We start from the raw sequence: 26,130 nt of genomic DNA on the forward strand, positions 1-26,130 counted from the left end.
TCTTAACATCAAACACTCTGTATCACATGTTGCCTTTAAAAGCAGGCTGAAAAAATGTTTCATCGGTGAATATGATTTGGCATAGACACTACATGTTTACCCTCGAAGCTTTACGGTAGTTGTGCTTGATTTTCTAATTCTACTTAGCTGCTATCCAATCTTTGTATTGTGTTCCCCATGTGTTCCCTTTGTGTGCTTTAATTATCTTCTACTGCTTGCATTCCTACAATAGTAGCCACCGAACTTCACATTAATACTGCATCATCAGAATCATCATCAGAAACCGTAGGCGTTTGTCTCCATTATGCTCTTGACGTAATTAGTAGCTATGACCTTCACTATTCTTCTCTGTCTCTTTTCTTTTTCTTCTCTTTCATATCCTTTTCTCTTCTTTTCTTTCTGTCGGATATGTGTATGTGTATGTTTGTGTGTCCATGAGGTCTCTGCACCTCACGCCCCGTGTTTAGCAGAGTCCTCGTCAATCATCTCTTTTCCCTCTCAATTTCCTTTGCTCAACAACCTAGTTTAGAATTGTATTACTATACTTTGTATTTATTGTATCAATGACCATTTAAAATGTATTCTGATAAGCATGCATTATTATGTTGTTGTATTTATTTATATAATACTGATATAATTGTTACTAATTGATTGTATCGATATATAATTATACCATTAATTCTTGACTCATATTTCATTATTAATTTTGACTATTCATTATATCAATGATCATTCATATATTTTGTATAATCTAATGCTTGCTTAATCTTGCTTAATAATTAATCATGCAGTACTATATTGTATTATCATTATTATTATTATTTGTGTTATTATTATTATTATCATTATTATTATTATTATTATTATCATTACTGTCATTTAAAATGTAGTCTGCTTAAGCATGCATTATTATATTACTGTATTGACTTACATTATATTGATTTAATCGTAAGCTTGATGATACTATTGATTCCTGATTGTATTTAATATTCTAGCTTTATATATTTTGTATTACTTTGTTGGTTTTTATGTATTACATGCATTTTGATGATTGATGAAAATAAAATATGAATGAATGAATGACAAGACAAGGGACGGGGACGTGCTCGCGGAAAAGATTAATTATATTTAGAGATAAGGGTTTTGAACACTCCGTTTAGAAAATGTCCTCACTTGGTTGTAAAAGTTCAGATTCTGGGTGTATGAAGTCGTGATTCGTCACATAATGTGATGGCATCGACTTGTAGCTGATAATGTATTTAGGATCCAGAGATTAGGTTCCCACAGAGTTGAGAAGTCACAGAATTGAAAAAAAAATTGGCAACAAAATTTAAAATGTTAATTTTGGGCATGGGAATTCTACGAAGGTTAAAAGTCATTGAAGTTTGAAGGCTGTGAGAACCGTGTTGTAGATCCCCTCTGGCATAGTAAAAAACCCTTTTTGTTAACTAACAATATTTCCAATTGCTAGTGTATTGGGGGTGGGGCTTATCCATACAAATATCCCTGTTTACATGTTTTTAAAATGAGTCACTGTCTTATTATGTTTTGACAGATTACATGAGTTTGGTGAGCAGGTACAGTGGGTACGTGAAGGCATGGCAAGAGTTGTACCTGTTCCTCTTCTATCTCTATTCACAGGATCCGAACTAGAGACCATGGTAAGAGCTTGTAATGCTTACCTTATTTTAGTACATTTTTTGTTTGCAATTTGTTTAACTATAAAGAAATGTTGTTTTAAATGAGACAATGATCAGTTATGACCTCAATTAAAGGTCCTTGACCCGATCAACAGCCTCATCCCCCATTTTTCTTCATCAAAACTGAGATTTTGGTATCAGAAGAAAGCTCATATTTTTCTCATTACGCCACTGAAATTTAGCACCTGGGATAGTTGTCGCTTAAATGGGGTTACCAAAAATGTAGTGATTTGGTAACCACACTCTAAGTGTATGCACTCTCCTATGGGGCATTGTTATACACATTTTTGCTTCTCATATCAAAACCACTGGAACAATACAATTTAAAATTTGGTAACATATTGTTTTAGTATTAATTTTAGTCCTCAATCTAAGATAGAAAACAGAACTTAAAAAATCATACCACTACTCAGTTTTTAAGCAAATTCAATTTTTATGACATATGTTGTGTAATAACATAGCTTACATGGCTCTGCCTAGAGGACTTGTAAGTTTAGCATTAGAATACTTTATAGCATTGTTTGTTATTTTTTGATCTCAGGTTTGTGGAAGCCCTGACATTCCACTTCATCTGCTGAAATCAGTTGCTACCTACAAAGGTATTGATGCCACAGCCCCGTTGGTTCAATGGTTCTGGGAGGTCATGGAGGAATTCACCAACACTGAACGCTCCCTATTCCTGCGCTTTGTGTGGGGGCGCACTAGGCTTCCTCGCACTATAGCTGACTTCCGTGGTCGGGACTTTGTACTTCAGGTTAGTGTTTTATTTAGTTTTGATGTCAGGTATATACGAAATCATATATTAATAATGAGGTTTTAACTGACATCAAGTTGGAAGTCTGTAGCATTCATTCAGTCAGTATTTATTTAGAAATGATCACCACTGCATATAAATACAAAAATAAATAGCATTAGGAACAAATGTAGTAGTAAACATAAGGGTCAGGTGACCATCACACAAAGCCTAAATGTTTCAAAACAGTTTTAAATACAGAAAACAAAGTGCGAACAACAAGTGGTTGATAAAATCAAGGGTAGCCCAAAATAGCTGAAAAGAAAGGTTTATATCGAGTGATCAGAGCCAAAAGGCCCTGAGTGCATTAAGTGAATATTTGGCCAAAATGAGATTTTTGACCAAAAAAATCCTTACAACACTGGGCACCTTATGATTGTATAGCCATAATCAAGCTTTAGCCACTGTTATCAGTGAAAATATAAAGCCCTAAGTGCAACACTATGCATAAAATGTGTGAGAGCCAGAAGGCCTGGAGTACAAAAATACCTGTATCATTACATGTCGTTTTTGTACTTGGGGCTTTTTGGCTCTAACCCCTCGATATCCATTGTTTAATATTTAAAAGAAATTCACTTTATCACGTTAAAATGTGCTTTTCTGTTTTTCTTGTTATCAATAGGTACTGGACAAATACAGTCCCCCAGACTACTTCCTGCCAGAGTCCTACACATGTTTCTTCCTGCTTAAACTACCACGCTACTCATGTAGAGAAGTCTTGAGAGAAAAACTCAAATATGCCATCTACTTCTGTAAATCCATTGACACAGACGACTACGCACGTATTGCGTTGAGCGGTGAACCGGATGGTCTGGATACCAGTGACGATGACAGCGAAGACGAGGACGAGTTAGATAGCGTAGATTTTGATTCAGAAACAGTAGAATCGTAGTGTGTTATGTCTCTCAGGTTAACGGAAGAATTGCTAGGTTGCTCTGAGGTGATTTATAAGAGCACCCGAGCTGTTATACTCATGATGTCAAAATCATGTGTTTGTGAGCATTTTTATCACAAGTGATACAAGCAAAGTTTGCACACATTGGGTGATGAAAATGGATAAAAACTGTTGTTATAATTAAGCTATAATTTTGTGTTGGTAAGAGGCAAACCAGATGGCACAGAAGTGTATCCCAGAAAAAAGTATTTCAGTTATCAGATTGACTAAAAGTTTCACCTTGCCTCTGCAAAAAAAAATATATATATATATATATATTTACGACTTCCTTTCAAAGTATGTAACAATATCGTCATTATTCAACATCAACATTATTTATCATCATTCAAAGTTTTTAGTGGCCTGAGCTTTCGATCCAAGCAGAATCTTCATCATATGCAAAGTCAATCATCATTGAGTAAACATCAAGTCAATATCATGATATTGATTATGTTATCATTGAAGTACTTTACCCAGTAATGTAGTGCGTAAAATTATGATAGTGAGAAACCGACTGCGTGGTTACACACAGATGAACAACACGTCGGCTGTATTCCATAGTGGCGTATAGTGAGGCATCGCGAATAAACAACTTTTCGAGAAAATCGGGTTTGAAGACATACCAATTTAAAATCGAGTTGTGTAAATCAGACATTCATCATATTTTGTAAATGATGTCAAATTTCGGTAGTTGACAAAATAGATTTTATTTCTATATATTTTTCAAAGTAAATAAATACATAATATTGTTGGCAAACTGAAAACAATAAGTACAAAACTATACGTCACTATGGAAAACACACAAAACGCAATACCCTAACATAATGTTAACCTTATGCCACCTCGATTGCCGTGTGATCCATATGGTGTTACTTTTCGTCGGCTTCATTCCATAGTGGCGTATAGGTCACGATACGTCACTATGACATGTAGCGAGGTGTACGCCACTATGACATAAATTTTTTTTCATTTTTTCCTATTTTTCTTAATTATAAAATGTGTATACAAAGTGGCGTATGGTCGATACGCCACTATGGAATACAAAAAATGTCACTTTGTAACTATACGCCACATTTAATTAATTCATTACTAATTAATTAGCTAATTATGACTGATGAGACTTAGAAAAAATGAAAGAGAACATCATTAAAAACATATATGTGCCAATTTTCAACAACAAAAAATACTAAAAATCACTATACGCCACTATGAAATACAACCGACGAATTGCTTCAGACTTGAAGGTAAATGGACTAATCAGTTGAAATGGAAGACATGACCTAAGATTAAGATCATGTTTTCCATCGGGCGTATGGATTTGAGCTTGAATAGCTCAATATCTGTGCATTGTAATGTCAAATTTTGATTTTTTTTTTTTATGATACAGCATTTCGGATACTTGTTTCCGATGCTATAAATAAGTGTGTGAGTGCGTAATATATCATATTTATCAGTATTGTATTGTATGTATATATAAATAGCTCCTAAGTGTTCCCATATGGTGCCGAAATGTTTTTGTTAGACAAAGTTAAGGGCAAAATTATCAAATTTGTATAAAAGTAATGAATTAGCTTTTGTGTTTAAGCTTCATTCAGGGACTGCCTTTTGTGGAGAGCAAGGGCAATCGCTCTCTACTGCTCTCCTTAAATCTTATATAGGAGTGATTTTTAGCTCGCCTTAGTTGATCATTCTCACCTTACATTCTATTGTAAATACTCTAAACAGCTCTCCTTGAAGGCTCCAGAAGAGCTATTTCATGCTCTCCTGCAAATTTCAAAAGACAGTCCCTGTTCATTACAGATTGGCCTGTAGGGAGCAAAATAGACAGGGGAGGGGGTGTAGAGAATTCTCCTCCATTGCCCAGCCCCTGAGACTTCAGTATATTATGTAACAATTATGACTTGCTCTAATACAAGGTACAATGTATATCTTTGCATGTGTGTGCATTTATTGATGTAACTATATGGTCATGTAAATTCGATATGTATGTATATCTTGAATATGATGTTGATAAAACCAAACAAAAATATGTCACTCTCTGTAAAACTATACTATATAACTCATAAAAGATAGCCATGGTATGTATATTAATATTGTAATGGAATAAAGTAATTTTGTTTTATTGTGTGTGTAACCATGGTAATGGAGCCCTACTGACGATAGATTAAATAGATAGAGTACAATAATACAGTGTTTGCTTCAACATGTTCTGTATTTATATGATATCATAGAAAATTTTGTATTTTGTAATGGCAATACCATTTTTCTGTTATTTTCTGTTATTTAGGTAAACGCCACATCCACATTAAAAGATGTAACTCCATTTTTTGTGAAAATGAAATTTTGATATCAAAACTTTCAAAAAAATTAGCACAGAAGTAATTCCATATAGCACCTCATTGAAATCAATGGCAGTGAAACAGAGCCCAAACTACATAAGTCAATGTGGACCATCATTATCCTTTTTTCTCAGAATGGACAAAATGGAGTTACGTCTTTGTGTCACTGATGCCTCGAAATGTTCAACTATGAATATTTATTGAAATTGACACTAAAGTCGTTGCATAGAAGAATGTTGTATGGATAGTGAACTAGTAATAGCCCTAACCAAGGAGAGTTGGGTTTCTTCCCTCTAATTGTTATATCTATATAGACCCTTTTATCAAGCATCAAGTTATGGCGCATTGAGAACTGTCTAGTTATGGTCAGTAGTACATGAGTATATCTAATGGTCACATAGGCATATATCTACACATTCACTGTATCTGTATGGTTTTTTCACCATTTTTTCCACCAGCAAGCTTCTGTGTGGAATCTGCAAGTAATTGGTTAAGCAGAACTCTGGTAATTTTAAAATATTGAAAAGTACAAAGAAATGTTGAATGCATGTACTTTAAACAAAGACTTGCAAACAATTGCTTTTTGTTGCGTTATCAGCCATTAGAATTATATAATTTTAATTACGATTTAATAATAAAGGACGCTGCCTAATCCTGACAGTTTTGAGAATGCATGCCAATTGCATGTGGTTGTAAGCAGGTAATAAAGTGTAGCATAGATTTATAGGAATCAAAAATTCAACCATGTACAATGGGCAGCTATATATAGAGCAGCATTCTTACTTTTACCATAATGTTGACTACTTCTGACCTTTTTTTCTGCAATAAATATTCTTGTTCTTTTATTTTCATACTCCAAGAAGAATATGAAGAATAATCCCCCAATTTTTTTTAATTCTAAAAATATCAGCTGATTTTTTTTCCATAATTTGTGATTTGCATAGATGTATGTGTGCATGATGACTGATGTTATAATATTATGTCAATTAAATTTACTCACATGTTTGATTAAATATTGTGAGATAATATATATAAAATATAATTCGCGTAATCTGTGATTGATTATTTTGTTGAGTAAACTTTGTCAGCAGTTTATCAGAAATCTATGGAAATTACAGCCATTATGTGTGATTTCCTTCACAGCGAGTGCTGTGAATTATTTTCTAGAATTTTTACTTTTTGCATGATTGTAATGCCTATTGGTGTACTAAAATAAACATCTCAAAAAAAGTAACTAACCCCCCTTAAATAATTGCCATTATTCAAAAGGGCTATTGTATTACAAATCTGTAAAATGTGTTGGAAGCAAAATTTATTTCTGCGCATTTTGACACCTCATTTGATACGATAGCCCAGAAAACAATAAAACACTGGTCAATTTAATGTAGTGAGGTCCAGATTTGAAAGTTGCACTTGCAAACACAAACAAAAGCACTCGGATATCATTACACAGATTTCCTTCCATTACCCTGAATACAAAATCAATACAATTTACTACAACTTTTAAATCTTGGGTTACATTGATTTAAATGTACGCTGTGATGTCAATAAATGTGACGTGTCATGTCAAAAGGAGACACTTTTGGGCAGGATCGTAAATGGAGAAATAGCCAAAAATCTACCGGGGGCGATTTTTTCATAATTTGAGTTTGTTGCGAATTTGTGTTGCTATTAATGTTTAAAATATTGTCTGATAGTTTCAGACCGGAATATAACTAGCATCTTGTATTTTTTGAGACATTTTTCAAGGTAATTCCTACTCTCTACATTGTCAATAATAATTTTAAAGGCTGATATCTCAACTTCCAATTTTATAATACCATAACTGCCGAACTCAATATCTTCGCTTAGGAATGTGCGATTTCATTGGGGAAAACGGCGTTGTGGAGCAAAATATCTCTATATTTAAGATATGTAAAAACCTTAAAATTTATAACTTGCCCAAAAGTGTCTCCTTTTGACATGACACGTCACAAATAGTCAATTACTACAAGTGAGGTGTCAAAATGTGCAGAAATAAATTCTGCTTTCAACACATTTGTAACACAATCACCCGCTTTTGAATAATGGTCATTATTTAAGGGGAGTTAGTTACTTTTTTTGAGATGTTTATGTGAAAGACTAGAAGTCTGAAGCGTTTTAAAATGTGTGGCATATTGTTGTCTTTCTGATATTTTCTTTGAATTATTTTCCCAAAAACACACATCTTCTTGAAAGTGAAAGACACTATAAAGCAGTATTTTTATCTCCCGTTTTATTCATGTGGCATCAACTCCCAATTAATTGCTCAACACTGATATAATTTTCATGCCGTGCCGTTCACCTGTGTAGAAACGAATACTGAACATACAAGAAGCATGGTCCGAAATCTGTTAAAAAGCTACCGAGCGTAAAATGTGCTTGAAATAGCCTATGCCCAAAAAGAACCGAGTTTTGAAAAAAAATTGGGGTATATTCTGAAAGAAAAAAAAAACGTACAGTAGCCTATGGCTTTTATTTAAAAGGGATGTTTTCACAATTTTCTCAAGAAAGTGCAAATTTTACATCGTTTGTGAAAATCTTCTAAAAATTGGCATAATTTCGGATCTGTTTTTCGTCAAATTTGGTTTAAAGTCGGTTTTAGTTTTCCGGAGTTCTCCACCAAACCCAAGTTGAGAGCCCCCCCCCCCCCCGGGATTGAATATGTGTTCAAATTCTAGGGTCAAAATTTCCGAACTACTTCACCCTAAAATAGATATGTCCTCGCTATAAGCTTGGCCCCGATATTCACAATTTTCAGGGGAGGGGGAGGGAAATGGCAAAGTCATCAAGCTGACATCTCATGACTTCTCCTGAACAAATTACACACAAAGCACAAGAAAATGTGTGCCCTGATATGAGTTAATGACTTTGCCGGCTGAGCCCTTTTTCCACAGTCCGTTTTTGTCCATTTTCTTCAAATTTATTTTTAGTTATTAATGTTTCTTGTTGCCTACCAACGCTTCATCGGAAGCCAGAAGCAGTGGAGGCGCTATACGGGACATTCCCCACCACTTTTGAGGCAAAAAATCACACAAATTCCCACTCTTTGCGGCAATTGTGTGCATTATTATGTTTTGATGAGTCCAAGTGTGTGAAAATATTGGACATAATAATGATAAAATTGGATGCTCTACGCCCAATATTTATTGGTCTCGCTATGAGTTTAAAAAAATTGGACTCGACTACGTCTCGTACAATATTTTAAAACTCATAGCTCGACCAATAAATATGGGCTGAATCTATTCAATTTCATATCAAAATTGGTTGATTCCCCGAAAAAAATCCTGGTGCCGCCACTGGCCAGAAGAGAAGGAATTACATGCTTACGCTCGTATCAGTGTGTTTTCGGTATTTTTTGAATTAAATGTTTTAGGAGACTATTCATATGCGGTATAATTATGTTTGCTATCTTCAGTAGATAGCATTGATTAAGAATGACAAATCTAGGCATACAGTATGTCGAGAGAAAGGTCAAAATTGTGGTAGTGTATTATTGCTTCATAAGCAGGAAACGAGAATAATTTGCAACACTTGAAGTTGTAGCAGACACCGCTCCGCCCCCGGGCTCCGCCTTAGCCGGAGCGGTGTGCCCGAGCTAGCAATGTTTGTGCTCAATAATACTAGTACATCATGAAGTCCACATGCACTCATCATGCTCATAGGGAAAAGTTTGGGTTCAATACATGAGATCCCAAAGCTCATTGTAATTGGGTGTAATTGCCTCCATGTGCGCGATTTTCACTGGGAGGGGAGGTGTGTGTGTGTGGGGGGGTACCGAAAACTACATTATAAACGACGCCCACATTCAATTGATACATTGCAATAACGGTTATTTTAAATTGTTTTCATCATTTCTATTTATTGTCGGCCCCATGTTTTGTAACCAATGTCATTTCGGCGCCCTCCCCCAAATGTGGCGCCCAGGGCACGTGGCCCTCCCCCCCTCGCTACGCAACTGCCTCGGGGTTCAAGTTTATGACGGGGCCTTCCTCCGAGCCTTGGGTAATTTGTATGAACACTTTTTGGGGAATACGACTAAAAATTTTAGATATCTTTCTCTTCTCAACACAAACTCAATTGAAAAATAACAATTGCCTACTAGATTATAAAGTTCTCGCACAATAATAATCATCGCTTTAAAGTTTCAAGGGATTTGAAATAGCATGGGAATAGTGCATGCGAAACGCATTGCCCCCGAGGGAGAGTTCATTCAACGTATGCTGCCCTGTGCTGAGCGTAGGAGTTAGGTTGCGCCGCCATCTCTAGATCTATAGTATTGAACCAGAGGTATTGAACTGACAGTTTAGTTTCAGTATTAAAGACCCATTCAGTGATCCCAGCGAAAGTGTAAAAAAATAAAATTATTTATAAATTGCTTAAAAGTGAAGAATAGGCCTAATTCATTCAAATTGTCATTTGGTATTTTTGAAATGAAAAAGTGGCAAAAAACGAAGAAAACAGCAGTATTGACAAAGTTGAAGCCCAATTCAAATACCAGTAGGCCTACTTTAGTACATGTAGCTAATTAAAAGGGCATTTCGTGATCCACAGCATGCCATCATCCACCACTTTTCTCAAAAAAAGTTGAGATTTTTATACCACTGGAAACCTCTGGCTACATAATGTTTATGTACCAAAAATTTCTTGCAGATTAATTCATTTAGCAGAAATATCGTCAAATTTGAATTTCGTTCTGGTATACCAGAACGAAATTACAACAGTGGCCTATGGAGTAGTGTGATACACATAATCATCCATAACTCCCAAACGCAATATCGGAATCAACTGCAATTTTGGGAAAAGCTTTTTTCGTGGATATCTACTGAAAAATGTCATAAAAAGAGGATGCTAGGATCACGAAATCCTCCTTTAATACGGTCAGTATATAAATTACAGATTCATGCAAATGCCTTAGGGATGAAATCAAAACTCGACCGGCGGTTGACCGGTGGTTCCGTCCGGTTGCGTGAACAATAGCAAACGGACGGAACCGGTCAACCGCCGGTCGAGTTTTGATTTCATCCCTTATATTTTGTCTTATAGGTCTACACAGCTTTCGGCTGAACCACTAGCAGGGTATGTTAGCACATCTATGACAATGACAAAGGTGTCAAAATCTCAATTTTGATGATTTTTATGATCGTCCGCGTCCGGATGAGCAAATCACTGAAAGTGCCTTTAATAAAGTACATGTACATGCCTATGGACTTTTGTGGAGCATTCAGTTTAGTACATACTGTACTGCAGAAGTTTTAAACGAACAAAGGTCGGAAGTTCAACTTCAGTCTCGGGTCGCACCAGCATCATGCGACAACATCTATAATCCGCATCATATAAACATGCGAATTGGGACTACGAATCGTAGCTAATATACTAGAGGAAATGGTAGAACGATCAGGATTATCATTATGTAGGCCGACATCATGCTATCTCCAAGCCTAATGCACGGTCTTGCTTTCCCGAAGAGCACGGATTCAGTGTCAGTACATTTACAGCAGTGAAATGGTTAAAAGGATTGATGGTCCTTCAGCCGCTACCGTGTGTTTCAAATCACTTGAATCGTTTTAAGGTTAGCAACTATTTTAAATTGTTGCGATTTGGTAGTTCACAGCATCTTGCGAATGGTAGTGAGCTTTGGCAAAAATAGCATTGATCATTTTATAGCGAGCGTCAGATATACTTTTGTAGGTCCTGTGGTTCTTGAGTTATGTTGTAAAGAGGGCTAAAACAACATTTAGTAAAACGTATACATAAATCCGCATTAACAACAATAAACCAAGCAGGTTTTATGGTTTGTAGAATGAACTTTTGCAAAACAAGTGTTATTTTTTCAATAGTAGGCCTATATTGTTTAAAATAATGAAAATCGGGGTTTTTTTCGCTGCTTCAACCAACATACGTCGTGTAGGCCTACCCTTAAAGAAAGGGGGAAGGACTCCATGAAGAACAAGGTCAACTGCTTTTGAAAAAGATGGTTATCGCTGGTTATATGAGCTGTTACGGAGTTTCGATAGTATAATTTTAAAGCCTAGATTTGAATTGGTCTGCAAATTAAAACACTATAGCGATTTTAAAAGAAAAATCAGCTTTAGATTTTATTTGGCCGCGTTTTACTCACCATTAAGCCTTCGTCGCCCCCTTCTGTGGTTGGTATTTGTGAGTTGATATTTGCAAGTTGTCCTATAATCCCGCCTATAATTGTTCAAATTCACTACAAATATTTACATCAGAGACTGTTTTGTCAACATATTCAATATTCATCAGAGTAAAGAATTTGCTGCAGTACATGCCCATGAATATGTTGATTTACTACGTTTAAACCAGCGGCGCATTTCTGTCTAAAATTATAGAAGGAAAAAAAATAAGGTTTAACTTGTCTGTTTTTCGTGAACAATAAAAAATATCATGACAATTGAGCTGAAAATAAATGCTGCAGGAATAATGCAAAAGGCCAGGCATGCAAAGCAAGGGAAACACCCAGCAAACACAAAAACGTTTTAAAAACATTTTAAATAAGTTATATTTTGGCTTTTGGTTTAGGTAAAAATGTTTTAATGACATTAAAATGTCGGATTATATAAAGGTCATGATAACGTTTTAAAACGTTTTGTATGAAAACACACTACAACAATATTTTTAAATATTTTCAAAAAATGTTATTTTTGCAAACATTTTTGCCAAATATTGTGTCAATACTTAAATAACATTATGTTAAAATGTTTGAACCCAGCAAACACAGAAATGTTCTTAAAATGTTTTTTTCAAAACCTTTTAATAACCTTTTATGTCGGGTTATATAAAGGTCATGAAAACGTTTTTAAAACGTTATTAAAAATATTTTGGGCAAACATTTTTTCGCAAAATATTTTTTCAACCCCAAAATAACATTCTGTTTAGAATGTTTTGCATCAAGTTTTCAAGAATGTTTTTGGAATGTTATTAAAACGTTTTAATACCCTTTATATAACCCGACATTTAAACGTTTTCTGTAAAACATTTTTGTTTGCTGAACAGTAGATTATCAAAAATGTTTTTAAGGTTATGAAAACGTTTTATACTCTTAATATACCCTTTATATAACCCGACATTTAAACGTTTTCTGACAACCTTTTATAACCTTTTGCGAATGATGTCGAAAACGTTTTGTGTTTGCTGGGCATTCAATGTGAGTGTCGTAATTGGAACTTGCTTTCGGTCCTCATTTAGTGCTAAATTGTTGGTCTAAAGAATATAAAAGTATACATTTTTAGAATGGCAAAGACTTGATGAATTCATCTGTGAGGTCAAATTTGGGCAAATATGTTCATTTTTGGAGACAATTCCCCCCAAAATTTTTTTTTAAATAATTTTTAAAAACTAGATAAAAATATCAAGGACCAACTTCGCCAATATGCAATTTGAGCGAAAATCATGCTTTTTTATGATTATTTTGAAAATTGAGCATTTTTTTACCATTTTTGGTGCACATTTCTCAAAGTTGATCAAAATTCAAAATCAAAAAAAAAACGGGTCCTGGATATTTTTATCTAGTTTTTAAAAATTAATCAGATTTTTTTATCCAAGATTGGGGATTTCTCCTAACAATGAGCATATTTTGCCCAAATTTGACCTCATAGATGAATTAATCAATTCTTTGTGATTCTAAAAATTCTTTAGACCAACAATTTAGCACTTATGAGGCCCGAAAGTTTCCATAATTAAAAAGGGTTAAGGCCATAAATAAAGAATTGCCAGATAAGAATATCATTAAAATTGCATGAAGGCAAATACCCATCTATTTTTCCTGAACACCCCTGACTTGGCATAACAATACATTCAAAATGAGACCAGTATGAACTTGGTGGTATGTTACGTTAACAATATATGGGATAATTAACAATAAATAAACTACAAAAAATTAAGAGCATTTTCACTCATGCAATTTTAATAATATCCATATCTAATAATTCTTTTGTATTTCTTTATATTTAACTGCCCCATATATCGTTACCCCAACATATATCACTACTAAGTTCAAACTGGTCCCATACTAAAGATATTACAATGCCAATTTATAGGGGTGTTAAGGAAAAATGTATGGGTATTTGCCCTCATGCAATTTTAATGATATCCATATCTGATAATTCTCAAGTTTTGTATTTCTTTATTTAAAGAAATCAAGTTAAGTTTTTTTGTTTATAGCCAAGCTATTTCTGCTGCATATCACATTTACGCCATGACCCCTTTTATTTTTTTCTGAAAAGGAAAAATGCACTTGCTAATCAGGAAAGTCGATTTTACGCGATGCAAGCTTGATATAAAAAAAAAAATTAGTTTTATAGTATATAGTTTTCTGGTCGATTGATAGTTAATCAATCGACTAGTCAATCAGTGATTATCAGTCAAGTTTTTCTGTTAACCAATTCCACTGCATATGGAATTTTAACGAACGACTAACCCATTTTTGCCATGACCTCTTTTATTAAAAAGCGAAATTGCAAAATTATTGTTATAATCTGTATACCTATTGTGCAAAAACTAAAATCAAAAACGTAGCACTCCATTTAGGTGTCAAAAGTCTTTCTTTGTATTTGAGGTTATAATGGTCATCACTGTAGCAAAGCGCATTATAGTTTCTTGACAACGGGGACCATTGGTGCTAAAATTTCAAGACAACAACGTTTTTGTTTGTTTGTTTTTCTCCTGAACATTGCACCTTTTTAGATACGATGTTTCGTCATTTACAGTGATTATTACTTCTATTCTCAGGGCACACAGCGTCAAACGAGGAGGAGTTTATCGTTTTCACTAGTGTCTTAGTTTCTCGGGCAGAATTTTAACATGTATACGCCTGCTGGGTTATGTGCGACTTTTATATCATTCTTGGGATTTTTCAAGTTAAATCAGTGGTTGAACAGCGAGCTCTGCTTCATCCCTGTGCCTGCTAAATATGCTGGATCTACGCGATACAAATGGAGCAATGCAGTTGGGTCTTTCATACATGCTACTCTGGTGTCACTTTTAGGTGCCTATTGGTAAGTTATTATATAAATAGTATAAATGTACTGCTATATCAAGCAAAATATTGTGACGTGACACAAGTCAAAAGCAAAAATTGTACATTATGTTACGAATTGGGTTTGGCATTTTGTACAAGTTTTTCACCCTCTGGTTCAGCACCAATTATTTTCAGGAATACTGCCCTCATTTTAAGTTGGAGGGAGATTTAAAATGGGTTGTCAAGAGAGGGCGACAAAATTTAGTTGGGATTTGGCAATCAATTTTTGGAATCAATATTTTGCACCTGTTTTATCCCTTTGTGTGCTTGATGGGAGTTCTTAGACAATTTGATTTTTCTCATCAGTCTGAGTTTTGCCAGCCATGCATGCAGATCTAAAGGTAAAGAGTGGTGCATTATTACTTGAGTGATTTTTGGGTATTTGGAGAAATGAATTATTTTTGATATGGGTAAAGCTTTGGCTGTTTAATGTTTGACACAGGTTGTGTTAACATGACTTGTTGCCTGGATTTTGTTTTTCTTGATGGACAAGATTTTTGGGATGAGTTTGTTATTTTTCTTGAGCTGTCGTTGTTCTGGAGATTGCTGATGACGCCACAGCAGTTTCGAGCAATGGTTGTTCTTTGTTGCTGAGAGTAAGGAAATTGAATTCTCAGTTTTAAATTGGTTTTTGAGCCGTCGTTGTTCTTGAGATAGCTGATAATTGGCAGCAGTTTCGAACAAGGGTTGTTCTTTGTAGCTGAGAATGAGAAAATTGTATTCTCGGTTTTAAAATTTTATTTTTCTAGAGCCGTCGTTGTTCTTGAGATAGCTGATAATTGGCAGCAGTTTCGAGCAATGGTTGTTCTTTGTTGCTGAGAATAAGGAAATTGTATTCTCGGTTTTAAATTTTGTTTTTCTTGAGCTGTTGTTGTTCTGGAGATTGCTGATGACGCCACGTCAGCAGTTTCGAACAATAGCTGTTCGTTGTATCTGGGAATGAAAAAAATTGTATTCTCGGTTTTAAATTTTGTTTTTCTTGAGCTGTTGTTGTTCTGGAGATTGCTGATGACGCCACGTCAGCAGTTTCGAACAATAGCTGTTCGTTGTATCTGGGAATGAGAAAATTGTATTCTCAGTTTTCAAATTGGTTTTCATTCATTTCTCTAGAGACTAAAATTACTCAGGGTGTTGAGTTGGCAAATTTGTGGGGAAAATTTAGGCTTGAAAACAAATTTTTGCCTGGCAGGGTTGGCTGGGCGTGGCAGCTCTGGGCTTGCAAAATTTATTTGCCTAGTAAAATCTGGGCGTGTCAAGTCTAATTAAATTTCATGTTTTTGATTTCCATCAGTTAAATCTTCCCTATGCATTTCAAAATTTGTTTGTGTTTTTGGGTTTTCATTCATGCACGCTTAACACATTGGAGGTTGCAGCCGGGGGCGGTTGCCGTGTCCTTTGTGAATGATGCGTTTACGCAGTCCCACAATTTTTTTTAGGCTAAAGCGCAACTTGCATTTTTTTTAGTTCCTTGTGTATGCAAATTCCTTAAATCTGGCGCGCGGAAATTTCTTTCCGAGGCCGTGGTTTTGCACCTAATCTGACTAAGACTTGGGTTGTCAAACCGGGCTGGCTGGTTGGGATTTGGGTCCTGGGAGCGGGCTTAAAACCTTCAGTGTTTATTGTTGAGAGCATGTAAATGAAAACTAGAAATGCAATCGGTTTTGAAATTAGGTCGCAATTTATTATTTTGTTTTTATTGTCGCGTTTCATCAAAAATATATTTAAAAGGACAAATATTTATTGAAATCTCATGTTTAGGCCTTAGTTAAATTTTTGGGGATGTTGGAATTTAGGGTATCAAAATTTCAGCCTGGGAGCTGAGTATGGCTTTCATTTATGACTACCCTACTTGAGATGTTTTCTAAATTTTTGTCTTGCTGGTTTCCTTGGGGGCTGGCAATTTTCTGGACAGAATAACGAAAAGCACTCAATATTGGAAGTCATGAATGAAAGTCTTGGGTTTTTAGGGTGGTTTAGGTTCCGTGCAGGTTTGGGTCTGCAGTACGTACTTGATCTGGCGATAACTGAGTCGCTTTTGGTCCGATGTTGCACTTCATTTTATTCTGGGTCCCATTTTGTTTTAATATTGTTAACTTCTCTGCTCGGAGATAGACCACAGATTAGTTACACAATATGGGTGGTGGCAGCGCTCGGGGGCCGTGGCAGGACTCCCACCGGTATTTAGTTAGGGCGTTAGTGTTTGTGATTTCATTTGGCTGTACGTTTAGTGAATTACGTTTTTTGGGGTAGCGTTAAGCCCCAGTTTTTAATGATTTCCAATTCTCTTGGGGCTGGAAAACTTCTCGAGGCCAGTAGCGGTAGTAACGCTGCGCGGTGTTTATTTTTATTATTTAATGTTAGGGAAAGACGCCATTTTGGATTTTAGTTGGGGCCCAGGATAGGATTGGGGTGCAATTCATCGGATTTGGAACGATTTACTTGGCCAGATTTGGTACTGGTCTGCAGGCGCGATTTTGCAGGGGATTTAGATATAAATTTAAATGGGGGTTTTATCATGTTTATAGGTTCATTATTTTCTTGCTTGCATGAGATTTCAACTAAATATCTTGATCTAAAAAATAGTGCAATTCATTTTATAAAATTTTCGCTGCATAAAAAAAAAATGTCTTCAGTGCAGTACAGTATACAGACATTAATAAATTATCTGTTTTCCATTAAAATAAAATGTGCAATATTTTAAAATGAGATTTTGATGCTTGTAAAATGAAAGGAAAGCGCAGAAATATAAATTAAAATGATTTTGCCAATATTTCTTGTTTCATATTGATTTTTATTAGTTGTTAATTAGGCCACAAAATTCCCTCCCCTCTTCAATTTTTGAGGGACCTGTCCATTTTATTTCATTCATTCCCATTTTGTCGGCCACGCTACCCACGGCCAGGGAATTGTCGGACTTCGTCGCAAGTCCGACTTTTAATCAATTTTCCCAAACCCCTGGTCTGTGACAATTATGATCATGGAGGTAAAGAATAAACAAATTAAATCAGAAAAACACACACTTGTTTCAATTAATTTAAAATATAGCAATTAAATATTATATACATTTAATATAATTATATTAAACAAGTTCAGCAACGCAGAATTTAGCACAATGAATAATTAGTTGATGTCAGTATTAGTCTTCAATTCGGATCTTGTTTTCCACGCTCTTTGCAAAAGATTTACATGTGAAGACCTGAGCGCAAGAAAACCGTAAGTCCACTTGGCCCCTCAACATGTATACACTAAAGTTGCGTATAGTTTGGTAATGTTTTATACATGTTCAGAGGCCAAAACAAATCTTTCACAATTTTTCATGATGTTTTCACCCTGGAATATGCCGGGGGAATATGTAATAAACATTATAAAACCCTAAGAAACTATACGTAACTTTAGTGTATACATGTTGAGGGGCCAAGTGGACTTACGGTCTTCTTGCGCTCATATACAGAATGTATCAAATATTTGATAGAGATAATCAGCAGTGGTTGCTGTACTTCCAAGATATTAAATTTTACATGTAGATTGCCAGAAATAAATAATTCCCAAATGGACGCCATTTAACAATTCATTTTCCAGTTTTGAGTATTCATCAATTGATCAATTCATTTTCCAGTTTACAGTATTCATCAGCTCTAATAATTATAGTGTTAAGTGCCTGATAAGTAAAAAGAAAATGTTTTATATGCATCTTCAAACCTTGGCGTCCACCTGCTTATTTCAAGTGTATTTGAGCTTGATGTGAAACAAGCACCATGAAAATCAATTTCATCTAAGAGATAAGTTTCCATACATGGAGTGTCTTTGATTGTCAAATTATCGATGAGAGGAGATTAAACATCATCTGTCCCCGGGGTCACTCACTACTTGACTTGCTACGCACCCGCCGCGTCCAAGAAAATCGTCTAAAAGGGTATGTTTTTCACCACACAGCGTCGTCGACGTCTTTTTGAAAAAGGGGTACTTTTTTAGAAGGCATCGCCATTTTGGGGTCCCTTTTCAGGCAAATCCTTAGACGTTTAGGGTTAGTAAAATTATCGTTTGAGTGAGTTTGCACTAATTTGATAAAAATCACCACTTTTTAATTAATTCTTGTTACCTTTTTGCATTTTTTCTTTAGTATCTATAGATCTATAGATCTGCAACATAAAAATTGGGTATCAAATTAGCTAATTTTCCTGTTTACGCCACTTAGGGTATAAATTAGATATTTCTCAATTGACGCCATTTATGGTAGGATTTTGCACGTGTTTCGCCATTAAGAGGTGCAATTTGGTTATGTGAAAATTCGCCTTTAAGGGTGCATTTCATAGGTGGTCGGACGCGGGTGGGTAGCACTTTTGTGTGAGAGTGACCCCCGGGATCTGTCCATTTATTTGCAAAAGATGTTATAGGTTGTACCTTTTGGCTTTAATTGATTTAGCCCAATGTGGATTGGCAGAAACCATTCCCACTTTTGCGCGATCAATGACGTTTGCTTATAATATTTTAAATATAATTTAAAATTTTATATCGCAATTTAGAAAGGCTCAATATCATGAAGTAGGGGATTCTACTACAAGGACACACTAAATGGAAGAAACATTATAGAGTGAATTATTACTGTTAAAATAATAGCAAAAGATAAGCAAATGTGGAATGACTATGACTAGGATACTAGTACTAGTAGTGAAAGGACAAATATTTATAAAGTGAATAATATCGTAATATCCATTTTTGGGAACAAGAAGATAAGTAACGGTTGACTGAGTTGGTTTTAAACAAAATACATTAGATACTATCCCTTGTGACCTTTGAGTCAACAATAGGAACTCAATCTTCCAGTTCTTAATTCCAATAGTAGTAGTAGTAGTACTTTGTACTACGGTTGGGGGGGCTCGAATATCAAAGTATCGTGTCAGTGACTTGTCTCCCCCCCCCTAATTTTTTCATTTTGGTCTCGGGGAAAGATTTTCAGTTGGGGGAATTGAAGATTTGGTCACTTGAAGGGGAAAATCGGGGGAAATGATCGGTTGGGTAAGATAGTGAACTGGGCTTTTGTTTGAAGTCGGTAATAAAAAAATATAACAAAACAAGGTCTCAGCAGTTTTGACAAATCTGTTTTATGCATTCCAATGCAAAGGTGTTGACCATAATAATGGTTAGTGGGTTTTTTTTAGTGGAGCCATCTTGGATTTTTATTCTGTCACAAGATATATCAGAAGCAGATGCGTAGGCCTAAGCCTCTTCACTTGTATACCAGCAACATTATTTATTTGCATGTTTATCAGTGCAGTTTATACTCGAGGACAAAATTTTTTTATGCATATGATCATAATATGCGCTAATGATGTGTTTTGGCGATCATTTTGGATTGCGTTTCTAAAATGCTCAAGGTTTCTCATCTGGCACTCACTACATTTGGAATCAACACATAACAAGAATAGCCCTTTAAAAAGACAAGCTCCCGTGCAGGTTGTAGCCCTCATTATAATTATGCCAAGATATGTTGCATTCGACTTTACTTTTACTGTGTCACTCATTATATTTACATATTTTATGACCATTTATTAAAGGAGGATTTCGTGATCCTAGCATCCTCTTTTTATGACATTTTTCAGTAGATATCCACGAAAAAAGCTTATTTCCAAAATTTCAGTTGATTCCGATTTTGCGTTTGCGAGTTATGCATGATTATGTGTATTACACTGCTCCATTTGTAATTTCGTTCTGGTGCACCAGAACGAAATTCAAATTTGGCGATATTTTTGCTAAACGAATTAATCTGCAAGAAATATTTGGTACATAAACATTATGTAGCCAGAGGTATCCAGTGGTGTAAAAATCTCAACTTTTTTGGGGAAAAGTGGGGGGGGGGGATGAGGCTGTGGATCACGAAATGCCCCTTTAAATACTTTACTTGGGATAAACATCTGTGTAATTTTGAGTTCAACTGAATGCGTTCATCATGATTAATAAACATATTTTCTATTTATCAAAAAAAACCAATGGCATAGTCTAATAAGAGCTCATAAGGAATCAACACTATCTCTTTTCTTAATGTTGGCAGTATGTATCAAACACCTGAATACTTCACAGAGAGAGTCTTGACAACAACAACGCTAGGAGAGATCATTATTGGTATCTTTGCAGGTAAGCCACTCTTTAACCCTAATCCCATAACCCCTAAACTTTAATCATAACCTTAAAGCCATAATGTGTGATTTGCTTCACAGCGACGCCCTCAATTTTACTCGGATTTCTACTTTTTGCATAATTATAATGCCCAGTGGTATACTAAAATACCACGTAAAAGACTAAGCCTGAAGTGTTTTAATAACAGTAAAATTTAACTTTTTGTATCAAAACCGGGTCGACCCGGTTTTATTCAGAGTTCAACGATCGAGTACTCAGTCGGAGGGCCATCATGCGCGTTTTCCGTTAAAGGTCAAATTATTAACGGACGCGACCTTGGCAAAAATGACCGTCGCACTCTTGGGTATGCTTTTTTACTTTTCCCGCGGAAAATTTCGATTTGAAATGTATCGTATTAGGCCTATGTGTAGCCAATCATCTTGGGCAATTAACAAATAAGTTTTATTAGAAAATATCTTCACAATTCTCTACTTGATTTCCATGTTGTCTACTTTTGTCATTAGAATTCGTGATTTTTGCGTTTGCTTTACCTTCAAATTTATTTTCGTTGCTAAGGACTTCTAACCCGGATATTTTCTGTCTTAACGCTTTAATCATTCTAATTTTTAGCCAGACAAGTAATTTCAACCTTTATCTATCGATTAGTCTTTGTCCCAAATTTTGAACTTAAAATTCTAAATTGTTATAATAGTTTAAATTGGTTACCCATATTAGGCCCATCGACGAAAATTAAGTAAACAACTTCATAACAATACCGCGTGACTTGACACCATGAACGAGTACACGCGCGTGACTTTGTTGCGCCCAAGCGCGCCATTCATCTGCGTTCAGTGAAATACTCGCGCGCAGTTTAACACTGCTCGCATGAACCTTCTCAATGCTGTTGTCGCATGGCCTACTGTTTACTGGTATTTTTCCGTCTTGTAAAATACCCTTTTCATCCCGGCAGGTTTTTGTCTTAACCAACCAAAAATCTTGATTTTTTAATATGAGGATAATAAGCCATGTTTCTAATCATATGCAAATTCCTGATTTATGAACTCGCACCATTTTTAAAATAACGCAGTTTTTCTTACTCTTTTATCTCAATTCATGACAAAAATTTGTGTTTATGTGCCCATATCATATTCCTTGCAAAGTTACGGCTTTTTTTGTGAACATATATGGAATGTTGAAAGCCTTTCTTGTAGTTATATATAAAATATATAGCTATTAGGAGTTGTAGAGAGAAATTTGGAAGCTTTTAAAACTGCAACCCAAATCAAGCAAATTTAAATTTTCGTTGTGTGCGTATTCATAGCGTACAGTTTAATAATAGCGCGTCAAAGTTGAATGGCCCTCCAACTGTACTTGCTAACATGTACCGTGGATGTCAGCTTGTATGTACACACGTCGATCGCGATGCTCCGTGCAGTTACATGTAATACGATCGGCGAGCGTAGTACACGCATTGTAGGCGTTGGAATGAATCGCAGTTTTCTTCGTTATACCTCATTTGTTTGGCTCGAAATTAAAAGGGGATAATGTGATCAGTGAAAACAAACATTTAAATAAGAATCTATTCTTTATGCAAATCACACATTATTGCTTTAACTCTATGACAAATACAATCGCAAACCTTAACCCTTAGTTACGCGACGGGTAAAAGCCCTGTTCTACGGGCCCGACCGGCCCAGATTTGGGGTTTTCGGGATTTTTATTAGTTGTATGGAATTAAAAACATCCGTTTTTTGGCCGATGTGGAATGATTTTGACTAAAAAAAATCTGGACATTTTTGGAAAATTATTTAAAAAATGTCCAGAATTCTTTTTTTTCGGATTCTACGAGCTTGCGGTATTTTTTTGGGGTCATTTAGCCTCCTCCAGAAAAATTGAATAAAATCCTCGACTGCTCAACCCTACTTGGCAAGTTTTGGCAAGTCAGCAGAATGGGTTTTTCTTCGTCGCCTAACCCTAAAACACAGGGCTAGGAAGGTACGGAGTCTGTAATTATGCCCATACACATTTGTATCAACTGCTATACGACCCTTAAGATTGTCCAGTATATGGGTATACATGACTTTCATAAATGACAGGGTCTTTTAGATCATCTGAATTTTAAACATTTTCGATTTATTAAACACGAAATAATACAGAATACTTTGAAAAGATATAGCGAAATTTGATGTCATCGAATGTCATAGTAACGTTGTTTTGCCAACATATTTTTCTAGCACAATTTGCTTTCATCAGTAGATAGCACAATTTGCTGTCATCAGTAGATAGCACAATTTGCTTTCATCAGTAGATAGCACAATTTGCTTTTATCTGTAGATAGCACAATTTGCTTTGCTTTCATCAGTAGATAGCACAATTTGCTTTCATCAGTAGATAGCACAACTTGCTTTTATCTGTAGATAGCATAAGTTGCTTCCATCAGTAGATACCACAATTTGCTTTCATCAGTAGATAGCATAATTTGCTTTCATCAGTAGATAGCACAATTTGCTGTCATCAGTAGATAGCACAATTTGCTTTCATCAGTAGATAGCACAACTTGCTTTTATCTGTAGATAGCATAAGTTGCTTCCATCAGTAGATACCACAATTTGCTTCCATCAGTAGATAGCACAATTTGCTTTCATCAGTAGATAGCACAATTTGCTTTCATCAGTAGATAGCACAATTTGCTTTCATCAGTAGATAGCTCAACTTGCTTTTATCTGTAGATAGCATAATTTGCTTTCACCAGTAGACAGCACAATTTGCTTTCATCAGTAGATAGCATAATTTGCTTTCATCAGTAGATAGCATAAGTTGCTTCCATCAGTAGATACCACAATTTGCTTTCATCAGTAGATAGCACAATTTGCTTTCATCAGTAGATAGCATAATTTGCTTTCATCAGTAGATAGCACAATTTGCTGTCATCAGTAGATAGCACAATTTGCTTCATCAGTAGATAGCATAATTTGCTTCCATCAGTAGATAGCACAATTTGCTTTCATCAGTAGATAGCATAATTTGCTTCCATCAGTAGATAGCACAATTTGCTTTCATCAGTAGATAGCATAATTTGCTTTCATCTGTAGATAGCACAATTTGCTTTCATCAGTAGATAGCACAATTTGCTTTCATCAGTAGATAGCATAATTTGCTTCCATCAGTAGATAGCACAATTTGCTTTCATCAGTAGATAGCATAATTTGCTTCCATCAGTAGATAGCACAATTTGCTTTCATCAGTAGATAGCATAATTTGCTTTCATCTGTAGATAGCACAATTTGCTTTCATCAGTAGATAGCACAATTTGCTTTCATCAGTAGATAGCATAATTTGCTTTCATCAGTAGATAGCATAAGTTGCTTTCATCTGTAGGTATCATAATTTGCTTTCATCAGTAGATAGCACAATTTGCTTTCATCAGTAGATAGCATAAGTTGCTTTCATCTGTAGATAGCATAATTTGCTTCCATCAGTAGATAGCACAATTTGCTTTCATCAGTAGATAGCATAAGTTGCTTTCATCTGTAGATAGCATAATTTGCTTTCATCAGTAGATAGCATAAGTTGCTTTCATCAGTAGATAGCATAAGTTGCTTTCACCTGTAGATAGCACAATTTGTTTTCATCAGTAGATAGCACAATTTGCTTTCATCAGTAGATAGCACAATTTGCTTTCATCAGTAGATAGCACAATTTGCTTTCATCAGTAGATAGCACAATTTGCTTTCATCAGTAGATAGCACAATTTGCTTTCATCTGTAGATAACACAATTGGCTTTCATCAGTAGATAGCATAATTTGCTTCCATCAGTAGATAGCATAATTTGCTTTCATCTGTAGATATCATAATTTGCTTTCATCAGTAGATAGCACAATTTGCTTTCATCAGTAGATAGCATAAGTTGCTTTCATCTGTAGATAGCATAATTTGCTTCCATCAGTAGATAGCACAATTTGCTTTCATCAGTAGATAGCATAAGTTGCTTTCATCTGTAGATAGCATAATTTGCTTTCATCAGTAGATAGCATAAGTTGCTTTCATCAGTAGATAGCATAAGTTGCTTTCACCTGTAGATGGCACAATTTTTTTTCATCAGTAGATAGCACAATTTGCTTTAATCAGTAGATAGCACAATTTGCTTCCATCAGTAGATAGCACAATTTGCTTTCATCAGTAGATAGCACAATTTGCTTTCATCAGTAGATAGCACAATTTGCTTTCATCAGTAGATAGCACAATTTGCTTTCATTTAGATAACACAATTGGCTTTCATCAGTAGATAGAATAATTTGCTTTCATCAGTAGATAGCATAATTTGCTTTCATCAGTAGATAGCACAATTTGCTTCCATCAGTAGATAGCACAATTTGCTTTCATCAGTAGATAGCACAATTTGCTTTCATCAGTAGATAGCACAATTTGCTTTCATCTGTAGATAACACAATTGGCTTTCATCAGTAGATAGCATAATTTGCTTTAATCAGTAGATAGCATAATTTGCTTCCATCAGTAGATAGCACAATTTGCTTTCATCAGTAGATAGCACAATTTGCTTTCATCAGTAGATAGCATAATTTGCTTTCATCAGTAGATAGCACAATTTGCTTTAATCAGTAGATAGCACAATTTGCTTTCATCAGTAGATACCACAATTTGCTTTCATCAGTAGATAGCATAATTTGCTTTCATCAGTAGATAGCATAATTTGCTTTCATCAGTAGATAGCATAATTTGCTTTCATCTGTAGATAGCATAATTTGCTTCCATCAGTAGATAACACAATTTGCTTTCATCAGTAGATAGCATAATTTGCTTTCATCTGTAGATAGCATAATTTGCTTTCATCTGTAGATAGCATAATTTGCTGCCATCAGTAGATAACACAATTTGCTTTCATCAGTAGATAGCACAATTTGCTTTCATCAGTAGATAGCACAATTTGCTTTGCTTTCATCAGTAGATAGCACAATTTGCTTTCATCTGTAGATACCACAATTTGCTTCCATCAGTAGATAGCATAATTTACTTTCATCAGTAGATAGCACAATTTGCTTTCATCAGTAGATAGCACAATTTGCTTTCATCAGTAGATAGCACAATTTGCTTTCACCAGTAGATAGCACAATTTACTTTCATCAGTAGATAGCACAATTTGCTTTCATCAGTAGATAGCACAATTTTCTTT

At 35.2% G+C, this 26,130-nt stretch overlaps 2 protein-coding genes across 2 annotated transcripts in view; both read left to right on the forward strand.

Moving 5' to 3' along the window:
- Positions 1-5,788, forward strand: part of LOC140160696 (E3 ubiquitin-protein ligase HERC2-like) — a 118,658-nt gene extending 112,870 nt beyond the window's left edge. The window contains 3 exon segments of the mRNA XM_072183983.1: positions 1,556-1,661; positions 2,242-2,454; positions 3,116-5,788. Coding sequence (XP_072040084.1) covers positions 1,556-1,661; positions 2,242-2,454; positions 3,116-3,385 — 589 coding nt within the window. The 3' untranslated portion in view covers positions 3,386-5,788.
- Positions 5,789-11,041: 5,253 nt separating this feature from the next.
- Positions 11,042-26,130, forward strand: part of LOC140160691 (TLC domain-containing protein 2-like) — a 20,506-nt gene continuing 5,417 nt past the window's right edge. Inside the window, exons 1-3 of the mRNA XM_072183979.1 lie at positions 11,042-11,356; positions 14,536-14,801; positions 20,874-20,956. Coding sequence (XP_072040080.1) covers positions 14,608-14,801; positions 20,874-20,956 — 277 coding nt within the window. The 5' untranslated portion in view covers positions 11,042-11,356; positions 14,536-14,607. The remainder of the gene's footprint in view (positions 11,357-14,535; positions 14,802-20,873; positions 20,957-26,130) is intronic.

Source organism: Amphiura filiformis, chromosome 9 (genome assembly GCF_039555335.1).
Source record: "Amphiura filiformis chromosome 9, Afil_fr2py, whole genome shotgun sequence".
Classification (NCBI taxonomy): Eukaryota; Metazoa; Echinodermata; class Ophiuroidea; order Amphilepidida; family Amphiuridae; genus Amphiura; species Amphiura filiformis.